This window comes from Sitophilus oryzae, unplaced genomic scaffold, assembly GCF_002938485.1.
Source record: "Sitophilus oryzae breed Bouriz unplaced genomic scaffold, Soryzae_2.0 scaffold_1396_pilon_pilon, whole genome shotgun sequence".
Taxonomy (NCBI): Eukaryota; Metazoa; Arthropoda; class Insecta; order Coleoptera; family Curculionidae; genus Sitophilus; species Sitophilus oryzae.
In genome coordinates, this window is record NW_022146055.1 from 5,350,687 (window position 1) to 5,363,394 (window position 12,708).

Consider the following 12,708-nt stretch of genomic DNA (forward strand, 5'->3'; position numbering starts at 1 on the left):
ATATCATACCTTGTATTCTTTGTATCATGGGCAGCAACAAGCCAGAAATATATGGGAGGTCATGGCGAGGCCCTTTTGGGACAAGAGAGGCAGTATGTTACTCGCATCCAGAGACATAGAAGTAGCCCTAGCAGCAAAATATAAATTTTAAGTTAACGTTTCCTTTTTACTGCTAGGGCCTTTGGGCCTTTGCTAGGACCAGGGTACCTATTCTTAACCACTCGCATCTTCAAATATCACTCGCATCTCTGAGAAAGCCATATAATATATGCAAATGCGCATATGCAAAGTGCGAACGATGTGAAGAATAGGTACCCAGGGGCTAGGACTAATCTGGACGGGACCTATTTTGTTTCCACGGAATCCGAACCGCGGTCCTATATCATGGTCAAGAGTCGACTATTACAAAGACTATTACTAGGTCAAATCCAAGTCAAATCGACTATTACGAGAAAGAAACAAAAAAGAAAGAGACGTTAAATACCAATTTGAACTTTTTGAAAGTAGAAATTATCAAACTTTATATCTTATCAATAAACAGGATATGAGTTATACTCATACGCTTCATGGGAATCCTGTGTGAGGCTTGTTACCTTAATACAGACCAGATAATTCTAGTAGCTTAGGCTCTTTAATGAATTAAAAAGAAGAAGAATGGCTATCTTCACACTGGTTTAATTATAAAATAGAAAATGTCAAGTCAAATTGTTATAAAAATAAAATAGTTATAAAAAATATGTCGGAAGAAGTTGAGGAGTATCCGTTGCATAAAGCAGTTTTTCAAAATGACTTGCCTAATTTATCGAAACTCTTACGTAAACATAATATTGCATCGAAAGACAAACATGGTATTGTTATTTTGTAAATTTTTATTATTTATTGTTTGAGGTTACCACTGTATTTTATTATTTGTATATTTTATATTATCATTTTACGTTTAATCTTGTTGATGAGTTTACCCTGTTTTAGGTAACACTGCCCTTCATTTAGCTGTTATGCTTGGTAGAAAAGGTATTTTTCGTTTCACTTATATGAGGTTCAGAATTAATAACAATTTTGTTATCTTTGGTTTATCTTGATGAAAAGTGAAATATGAGTAATTCATTATATTTTAGAATGTGTACAACTCCTTTTAAAATATGATGCCCCTGTAAAAGTAAAGAATGGTTTAGGCTGGACAGTATTAGCTGAAGCAGTTAGTTATGGAAATCGACCTACAAGTACATATATACTTTTTAATTGAGAAATATTATTTAACAGCTATTTAGCAATTTTTATTTTAATAGTTTAAAATTTTCAGTATATTCTTTAGTCAGAAAATTCAGACAGCAGTCTAGAGAACAAATGGAACAAAGACGACCTAACTTAGTTGAAGCTTTAAATAAAATAAATGATTTTTATATGGAGTTGAAATGGGATTTTCAAAGTTGGGGTAACAGATTATCTATATCATTTTATATTTTTATTCATAACTTTTTTTTTTAGTTCCTTTAGTCTCAAGAATACTGCCATCCGATGTATGTAAGATATATAAATCTGGAGCTAGTATTCGATTAGATACCACACTTGTTGATTTTTCTGACATGAGATGGGAAAGAGGTGATATTTCTTTTATCTTTAATGGAGATGCTAAACCAAATGAAAGTCTAACAGTCCTGGACAACAACAGTAAAGTTTATCAGCAAGTCAGATATGAAGTAAGATTTAAGATGTATATTTAATCATAGAAATCTTTTTACAGAATATGAAAAATTAAAATTAGATTTTATTATATATTTTCTTAAGCATTACTTTTAGTTTTTAATAGTGCTATATAACTTATTTATTTTTTTCAAAGGAATCTGAAATGGAAATTGAGGATGAAGTAGATCTTTTAATGTCTACAGATATTTTAGCTGCACAAATTTCAACTAAAAGGATTTCATTTGCTCGTGCTCAAAGTGGATGGATCTTTAGGGAGGACAAAAAAGTAACTTTACAAATTACGCATTTAATTTTCTTAAAACAGATATATAAAATAAACATTTTTTACCTGTATAAAAATATAAATAAATATTTTTTATTGCTAGTTAATTTTTTGTTTTTTAGGAATTAGTTGCAGGACAATATGATGCAGAACTTTATTCTGTTCATGGCTTATCACTTGAAAGTAGAAAACGAAGAGAACATTTATCCTCAGATGATTTACAGAAAAATAAGGCTATTTTGGAAAGTTTTACAAAGGGAGGAAATTTACAAAATTTAGATCAGAATGGAGCAGTAAGTAAATTTAGGGTTATTATTGGAAAAACTGGAAATCGTTTGATTTGCACCAAAAATTGGTGTATTATCTGACAAACGAATCTAAAACAGTGGAAGAAATTCGGGCAAAAAAAGTCAATGTTGTCACGTTTAATTATAGAAAAGCAAAGTTGCTGGATATTACCTATAAATTGAATATATTTTAGTTCATTTCAGCATACATAATTATATATATGCTAATATGTTGACATAGTTCTTATTGTAATAATGTATATTTATCTAATTAACTGATTTCGTTCATTCTGCCTATTATAAAAGGTAAAGTATTTCCTTAAGATAACGTCCGCTTAGGGTAAGCTGGCAACGCTGACAAAATTCATCATGGTATCCTGGATTCAACCAGTCTGATTGGTTGAGATTCTCGCACGTCTTGTCGCCATTACCCCCAACTTTATGCCCCTCTCTAGGAATAGTAGAAACAGTCACTACTATTGAAAAATCCAGTAGCGGTGTTATTGTATTGTGTTTTATATCTTTAACTTGATTTGTGTTTATTGTAATTAGTTCACGCGTTTTAACAAATATTACTATATTTGGCAAATTACTAAACAAAATGTAGGTACATTTAAAGTAAAATAATATTATAAACTTTACTGGAAGATATTATAAAAATTCCTGATATATTTTTATGAAACCCCGCACGCTCGTGGATATTTTATGAATGAAATTGGTCATGATGTTAGAAAATTACGATACCCTTGCCGTTGCCCCGTTGTTTCAGATCCGTTTGTCAGACGACTGTACACCCTATTTTGAGGTTGTAGATTATGAATCTGAACTTTTTTTTGGCGGTCTCTTACCGTTTTTCAGAAAAACGGAAAACTATTTCAACATTGAATTTTTCTTAATTTCTCATATTTTTAAGGTTTTCTCGCACATATTTTGTTAGGTATTCAATAAAAAATCAGGTTTTAACCAATTCTATGCATAATAGAGGAAAATTTGCTAAAATAAATTTGTAAACAATCTGGGCCCGAATTCTGTAACTTTGACATAAAATAAAAAAAACGTTACGCTTTCAAAGCGGTAAGCGAAAGTATATATTCGATGAGCAGAACGCTAAGGAGTCAATTTTGATATTCTTGTTGCCGTGCGAATGGTTTTCTGGATACGCGTTGAGCACATATTGACAGCATTGCAATTTCTCAGGTATCTAATAGTCTAATGTGAATAAAACAATGAAAATTGTCAATATTACGTGAATTTCATAACCTATTGTTGAGTTATGTCAACCTATTTTTCTATGGATATGTCATTATTATTATACGAGGGAAATGATGAAGACGCTTCTCAGCATTTTCGATGTTTTGAACAATATTTATAGCTGCCAAGTCGTAAATTATTCATTACTTATTGAGTAATTTTCACTAAAGAGCAAGATAATGCACAAAATAACATTTTTTTCAATTTTCACTGACAGTTCGACAAGCAAAACGATCCTTTAAGATATCTGTTTTCGAATCGCTTAGCGCAATCAGTAAAGACGCTAAGCGCGTCAAATGAGAATACCCAAATCGGTAGTTAAATGCGCGCTATGCGAAAATTAACGTCATATTCGCTGAGCGTCTAAAAGCGCTTAGCGTTTTCTAAGTTACAGAATTCGGGCCCTGAAAATGTTGGGTTATGTTTTTCTGACATTTAAAGCAACGTTGCGAATGCTAAACCGTGGCTAACGTCATATTCAAGGCCTGACTGTTTTGACAGTTCTACCGAAGTGGTCCAGAATTAGTAGTCGTAAACAAACCAATTGTTTTCATTAGTTTCACAACAAATCTGTGTTTTTACGCGTTTCTTTGCTAATAAAATTATACTAAATAATTTTGAGTGAATAGTGAACTATCTAGATCCGATTCATAAATACTACCCGCGAAAAAAAACCATAGTTTCGGTAAAAATTATAGTAACACCAGCGATGCCGGCTGTGTGTCTGGGCTAGGAAAAAGTTGGGGAATTTATATAAAAACATAATTAATAGCGTTAGTGTTAGTGTATAGTGTTAAACCAACGTAAGTGACGTGTATTTTTATGTAAAACAGTTTTCGTTTCTTTATTTTTACTTTGTGAAATAAAAAATCCCGCGACATTGTTCTGTGCCTGTGCCTTGTAGCAGCAATTATAATAAGCCCTCAGGATCTCTCTACATTCTCTTTCCCAACAATATTAACTGTAACTAGGTCACGTCCAAAACCTACAGAACATGCTGTGTCTACAATTTTTCCAAATCAACCCTGTTTTGGACCCTCTGTGCATGTTCCCATAAAGAGAAAACGTCCTGATGAAAGAAAACAAGATTTGGAAATTCAAGATGAAATAAATATTGAAAAGTATTGTTATTATTATGAAATGGCAATATATTTTAAAGAAATTAAATGAATTTGTACTTTATTTCAGTATTTTATATAAAAAAAATGATATCTTTATCTTTTTATTTACGATTTATGGAGATGGTTACTTGATGAACATCGAACTACAAATTACTTAATGTTAATAGTTAATTCTATCTGATATCCACTTTTTTTAAATATGTTAGGCAAATTTTTACAATTATTTTTAATTAAACTTTAAAATGTATTCTGCCGTTATCATATACAATACATTTTCTTAACTTGTCGATAAACGTATAGTTTTCAAATTTTTTAATATTTGGAAACTTTATCGCAAGGTATATTATTACTAGTTGCTAAATACTCGCTAACGCAATTTTAGGACACGCTTTTTATTATCTAGATTTTATTTTGTTCATCTTATGCTGTAGTTTATTTCATATTAATATTCGTGCTTTTGATCTAAATTTTAATGCTATTCAATTAGTTTAACTCGATAAAAAGTTAATGTTATTTTTTAATACCTTTCTGTATTATATTTTTCATATTTATATCTGGCAAAACTATCAATTAATACTATTATTTATGCAAAAACTATATGCAGTACCATATGGCACAATACAAAAGCTGGACTGGTGCGGTGACGTCACAAATCGATGTCTCTGGCCTGTCTGTCATGTTGGTTATGGCTAAACCTAATTGTTATAAGTTGTAATGCTAATACTAACCGTTTTTTTTTGCTCCCTCTGGGATTACAAAAGGCGGTTGCCGGAGGAACCGTTTATCACCTGTGACGTAGTGACCAACCTGCGCAATATCATACCTTGTTTTCTGTGTATCATGGCCCCTACCCATATAGCTGCTATTTTACCAATGAGATTTGACTGTTTATAACCACTAAGTTGCACGAAAGAGTTTTCTGATCTGTTTTTTATATATTATTAAATTTTAATGTTTAAAAAAAAACAGAGAAGAAGTTGAAACCAATGCAATCAAAACCTTTTTTGTGCAACTTTGTGGCTATAAATAAATAGTCTGGGGCCCGATTCTGTAAACATATTTCCTGTTTAGTGACACATCAATCGTATACAAATAGCATAGGCTAGACAGGAAATTTCTTGCTACCGAGCTTACAGAATCCCACTGCTGATCTTGTAATAGGTAATTTATTTAAAATTCCTAATCACCTGAAAAAATACAAGATTTGGCAACGTTGCAAATTTTCAGATTTCTAGATTTATATTTGTCTCTCTCATTGCATAGGAGATAGAAAGAAGGATATACGAAAGTCAAGTTTCCATCTTGTCAGTTTTGGTGACGATTTTCTTTGTTAATTTTGTTAAGAAAAGTGTTTTTCAGTAAAATTTTTCCTATTTTTCTCTCCACAATCAAGAGCAACTTATAGATAAACTATAATAATAATAATGATATACTGAAAATATTACTTCATAGGACTGCTATTAAGAAAAAATCAATGTTGAAATAAAATTATTTTCTGGAATTACTTGAGATTCGTAATGTATGACCTCAAAATATGGTGTATACCAATTTTTGTGAAAATCGGACGATTTCCAGTTTTTCCAATAATCTTTAGTAATGTGTATTTCAAATAACTAACAAAGGAATCTTATAGCCAGTCAGAAGAACAAGCCTAATTCCCCCTCCCGAAAAAAATGTTACATGGGATGATTACATTAATGCAGAAATTAATAATTATCCAAGATTGGGTCGAGATTTAGTCTATAAAGAATCGTCTAAATCTTTTAAAGCTACTATTGCGATGGTAAAAAGTTTGATTTTTACAAATGCATTATTATTACATTTTTTTTACATTATTATTACATTATTATTACATTTTTTTTACATTATTATTACATTATTATTACTTTTTTTAGAGCTCAGATTTCCCGCTATCAGTAGAAATGCTTTTAAATGTTCTCGAAGTAATAGCACCTTTTAAGCATTTTTCAAAACTCAGAGACTTTATTACATTTAAATTGCCTAATGGGTTTCCGGTTAAAGTAGAGTTGCCTATTTTACCCACTGTTACAGCAAAAATTACATTCCAAGAGTTTGAATTTAGAAATGATATTTCAAACACATTATTTAGTGTTCCTGATGACTATATAGAAGATCCTACTAGGTAAGGTTGAGTTATATTTACATACTTAAGAAAAGATAAGGAATTATTGATGTGAGTTTATTTTGGTATCAGCAAAGGCTGGTAAAATATTCCATACGGAATTTGAATATAGATTCGAGATTTTTGTATATTATCGTTGATTGGAGAAATAAGAAGATGCGCTACCTTACGGGCGATTTTGTGGAACAAGACCTGTCCGAGACTTTGATGGCGATACCTTCGCCGCTAGTCAACCTATCTGAGTTTAGCTTTGAATAAGAAGACTAAGGAAGGAGCATAATGCTATACATGTATTCATGCATGGTGGGCGGAAAATACACTCTAGGGTGGGGATCCTTGACAGCTCTGTTTGACGATTCATTTGACACATTTGAATTTGATTTGAAATTTTGTGGATTTGTCAGTCTTTACGGAGCTTATTTTATGTTATTTATTATTTATTCTACTACTGATAGTTGTATAAAGGTAGTAAATCTAGATGGAAATTGTGGCAGAACTTAAATTAACAGTGACACTATCGTGATTTATCGAAAAAGACTCTAAAATAGTTGGTTGTGTAGCGTGCGGTAGATCTCGGAAAAAATTGAGTGTAATAATGGAACAACTTTTCGCTAGTAAGTGACTATATAATATACATACGTGTAGTAAACCAATCATTTATGAAATTCACTTAAATTAACTAAATTATATATTTTTCTTGCATTTTAGTTTTTATTTATTACTTGTCAAAGATTAGATGTCAAAGAATTTAGATACGTTAATTTGACTTACCTGCTTCAGTAGCGTATCGGATGTTTGTGTTAATAAATACTTATTATAACTTATCTATTTTTATTAGAATTATATATTTTTGAAACAATTTTAATTAACTACCAACATTTATTCACAACGTAAAATAAAACAACAAATTATTGAGTCTACCCCACGTCTACCCTACATCATAGTTTTACATTTTTTAAATAAAATTAGAACGACACTGATAAACCGGAATTTAAGTCGGCCATATTTGAGGCCCATCGCGGTGCACCTAAGATTTTTGATATGCTCCTTCCTTAGTCTTCTTATTCAAAGGAGTTTAGCTCTGCGCCGCTGCGCGGTGATAGTTGTTTACAGCGTTGCGGATAAAGAATACCGTACCGTAGTTCTGCTTTCAGTCGACAGAGTGGGTGGTTGCCGGAGACAGTGTTGCCAGAACAATGAATTAAGCCGGGACCCCATTAGCCAACTCCGACGCCACTCCACACTACGCCACGCTATCCCACGTGTTGCGACGTGGCAATGGGTGTACACATTTTGTAACACGTGTTAACACGCCTGAAATTTTTGTTAGAGTTAAAAAATTTATCAGTAGGGTTACGAAAGACTAGAAGTATCAATACCCATACCGATATTAGATTATAATCATAATACCAGTACACCAATATATTCAGAATCGAATATCGATATTTAATAAGACCAATCTTTTGTTGCCGATTTTTTCTGGATCTAGTTATATCCAATGTTGAATCGATTCAAAATATCGACTTATTTTATTTTTGGGACATCCCTACATCAAGTACAAAAGTAGATAGCTGCGGGACTAGAGAGGCAAGCGGGGAACAACACGCCGTACCTCACGTCGCGTCGGTGAGATCTGGGACAGACGAATCGCCCGTGGCGTGGCGTGTTGGCTAATGGGGTCTCGGCATTAATTCGTAAATTTACGGTTTTTGGGCACAGTATGTTAATAATATGGATTTTCTTATTCATTAAACAATTTAATATAATATTATATGATTAAACAAAGAACGGCGTCAGAGTTGGCTTGGAAAGCAAGATCGCTGTTATTTCATATGTAAAATATTATGGTAAATATCAATAGTTGTCGTTTTCAAGTCAACTAAACGACTTTTTTCAATCATACGAAATATTCAGTACATATAAAAGCATTTTTATTTTTGCTGTTTATTCTACACGAATAAAAACGCGGGTTTTTCATCCGAATATATTTTCGTCACACGCATTACAGATATTACACATTTTAATGTGGCAACACTGTCGCTTTTAGTTCCACACCGTCTTGGATATGCCTTCTCTAGCTGAATTAGAAAAATGAATATTTTATGCATTGGCTGCAGAACTAGTAGAGGCTCCACTGCACAGCACTTGAGATGTAAGGGGAAATCAATGCGTATCTTCCTAATTCTTTCAATCAACGATATTATTGTTTCACAATGTGATCTCTCATGGTGGGTGCAAACAGCAAACTAAAGAAAAATAACATAAGGAATTCTTGTGTGTAATTCTTCTTCAGAGTCTTTGAATTGACCTGTCAAAATGTTCGCGGCTTATGGCATTTCACTAAGTGTTATTCGGTAAAATGCATTCGCTTGCAGAAATGCATTATTTTCCATTGTAATTTGGTTAAATTAAATATAATCTGCCCAATGAGGGGATCTATGATTATAAAAGGTGTCTATTTTCTGTATTTTTTTGGATGTCATCTGTCGAAATCTTCCCAGAAACAGACTGTTTTAACGATTACTAATTTTATAGTGAAATTTAACCGCGATTATACACTCACAGGCACGAAAAACGGTTAAACATCTTAAGGTGCCCGTTTTTCGTGCCGATGAGTGTATACAAAGGTACTTGAACTGGAATGGATTTATAGGTTTCCTGATTTATGACGCCCTGAACTGACCAGTTGCTTCAAGCTCCATTTCGAGCCTAAACCACAATTTCTAGCACTGAACGAGCGGCGAAGAATATATAAGAAAAGCTCAAAAGGTCGTTTTAGGATTAAAGCTCCCTCTTCGAAGAACGAAGACGGACTAAACCCCAGGAATCCGGTGTTGTTGTTGGAAGTTCCGATGCTTTTTACTTTGGGTAGTGTTTATGGAGCAAGCTGTCTGGTCTACGTTGAGTAATATTTTTGTGTGGTCAGTTATGGCGCCATAAAACCTAATTTATTTTTGCTTGGTCGTTTACGAATAGCAAATAATAATAACGGCTGGTTTATACTTCCGATCTTAATCCTAATACTATTCTTGATATAAAGAATATGGATCCAAATAATTGCATGAGAGCATCAATGGTTCCTAAACATTAGCCCTAGTCCTAAAAGGTCCTAAGAAATATGGTATATTTTGTATACTCAGGACTAACGCTAATTCTAAATTAATTTGCGCACAGACAGATTCTGCACAATTTGACAGATTCATGTTGACGGTTGGTAAATGGTTTAGACTCCGTTCACACTGAGCGACTTTCAGTTGACCAGCCAGCCAACGGTACTTTAACTTCCTGAGTCTTGAATACGAGATCGAGACTTTGTGGCATTTTTCAATAGTCAGATGATATAAACTACCACTGAAAACACACCCAAGCGCCAAATATTGCGCCTCAATCACGCCCCAGCCCTACGATCGAGAATTCGTACCCCGTCGTCGGCCGTCTCGTCATCGGCGTCACATGATCTTAAATCAAATCGTCGCTGCATCTTAAATAGGTAGGCAATTCGAACTTTCCAAGCTAGAATTGTTTCGCCTCTGTGTGCCTCTGGTGAGCGAAAACTTTTTCCAGAATGTGTGAATTGTAACAAGTTATACTGGGATTAAATAAAAAAACTAGATATAAAAAATAAATCGTTTATTTTAAATATAACCGAAGCGCGGCCTCAGAGGCCTACCCTGACGAGCCGCTACTGACTTATAGTATCTATTCATTGATCTGGTAATGATTAGGTTTTATTTTCAAATAAGTGAATTTGTAGTCACTTTGTTATAAACTTTAATTTTTCTGTAATAAAGGTATTTAAAAAATATGCCATCGCTCGTAGGGATATTTTTTTTATATCAACATAGGTCCGATTCTGCTTTGTTTTGTAGCTACAGGGAGCTAGAGTCTTATTTTTTTTTTCGATTTGTTATAATTTTCTTTAAAATGCTTTTACCGATTCGAATGGCATTTTGAGGGTAAAAGTTATTATATTATACAAGTTACGCTACATATTTTAGTGCTAAAAGATTGGATTTGTCTCATCCAGGAGACCGAAATCAACAAAATATCAAGTTACAACTTTTAACCTGCGTTAAACGGCCTACAAAACTGTGGTCATAAGAGAAAAAAGTCAGTGGCGCACAGTTTTTTTAGAAGAATATTTAACTGCAGAGCTACGACCTGAATCCCCAGCGGGAAATTTAAATTCCTGTTAGTCAGCCCGGCGCCGAATATGTCGATGGTTGGCAACAATGAATTTGTTGAAAAGTTTAATTGGTATCAAATATAATGTTTCATCTACGAGCTAAGTATACACTAAGATATTTTTACGGTAAGAGTACAAACGAGAGTTCTTTAAATTAATAAGATTAGGACTAATATCTGAAGTACGAACCAACCGTAAAAGAGTATTTTAATTGGTGTTAAAACTCATCATTTAAAGTTGACTACTTGTTAGTTTTTGATATATTGTAAAGTGCGTACAGATATAGCAAACGAAGGCGAACAAATTCAGCCAAAGGGATTAGCTCCCCATGCACGGAAAGGCCCGGCCTGCGGATCCGGCCTTCAGATACTAGATAAAATAAATACATAATAGGAGGAAAAAGACTAATGGCGCCGGCCTAAGTGAAAACTAAAAGTGCGTATTGCCACGTATTCGATGGTATTTCCGTATATTTTAAGAACAGAATTCAATTGATAACCCATCTCGACAACATTAGACCAAAGGGAAAATAGCATGTATGCGCAAGTGTACTATTTCCATCCCATAAACAAGAATGAACTTATGTCGTCAAACCATATAAACTTGCTTTTCTGTCCTTCGGTACTCTCATTGCTTATATAGGACAGCCGCAGTATAGTCTTAAACGTATTTGACAACCGTTCATTCGCCTTCTTTGCTGTATCTGTACGCACCTGTATTGATTGATTTGAAAAAGCTTAATATTCTAAGTTTAGACTGTACTTATAGAATTTTTATGAATGTTGTACGGTGTTTGAATGGTTAACGCTTTTTTCACATTTGGTGAAGAAATCGGACTCTATTAAAATTGACACAGTTTAGACCACAGATAATAATAAATTAGCAAAGCAATAATTATTTTTTCTAGTCTATTTTATTGAAAAATATAAGACATTCACCGATTTCTTCATTAATAAAACACCTAGTATACTCTTTATTCTATTATTAAAATACCAAGAAATCCATTCTTGCTATCTGTGTGTACGTATACGTTTTAGTAAATCTACATTATTTTTTCTCCAGATATAATCCATAAAAGATACAGGGTTTAAAGTTTTTTAGGTCTATCTAAATATTCATTATCTGTTTTTTTATTTATTCCATTTTAATGTGATTGACCAAATAAAATATGATCTATACTTTTTCCAGAGTGGAAAAGTTAGTATTAATACTGCTTATAAGTTCATTATTACTTTTGAGAATTCGTAAGTTTTAACTATCATTGTTTTTAATAAAAAGAATTAAACAGAACAAGTTCTTGTTTGGTATAGAAATTTAGAAATATAAAGTTAACGTTACATAATTCCGGTATAAATATATTTGTAGTTAATTTATGTGACTACCAATACTTTTTTTAAATTAAACGATTTAAGGATCATGATTGATTGTAAATTTTTTCAACGATGGATATTATTCGTGAGAATAGTTTGACGCAATCGGTGTATCATTTTTTTTACTTTGTCTCACACAAATCCTTATAATACAATATGTTTGTTCCAACCGGACAAGAGAACCGTCCTAGAACGGTAATTTCCTATCAGTCAATTCATTTGTTAATCTTGACAAACGATCAAACTTTTCAAGCAATAAGTGGGCGACTAGAAATTACCGTCCCAGAATCGGTTCTCGGTTCGGTTGGAACGAATCTAATACTTCAGTGATAGACACACTAAATCTCATTGAAATGATATACCGTATGATCGATGATAGACACA

At 32.8% G+C, this 12,708-nt stretch overlaps 1 protein-coding gene across 1 annotated transcript; it reads left to right on the forward strand.

Moving 5' to 3' along the window:
- The first annotated feature begins 695 nt into the window (after nt 1-695).
- Nucleotides 696-12,245, forward strand: LOC115875938 (ankyrin repeat domain-containing protein 13C). Its single transcript, XM_030891541.1, has 10 exons — nt 696-848; nt 970-1,011; nt 1,116-1,220; nt 1,301-1,432; nt 1,486-1,697; nt 1,838-1,969; nt 2,089-2,259; nt 6,259-6,408; nt 6,521-6,768; nt 9,422-12,245. Exons 1-10 carry the CDS (start codon nt 737-739, stop codon nt 9,435-9,437), a joined length of 1,320 nt encoding a protein of 439 aa, XP_030747401.1. The 5' UTR covers nt 696-736; the 3' UTR covers nt 9,438-12,245.
- Nucleotides 12,246-12,708: the final 463 nt, after the last annotated feature.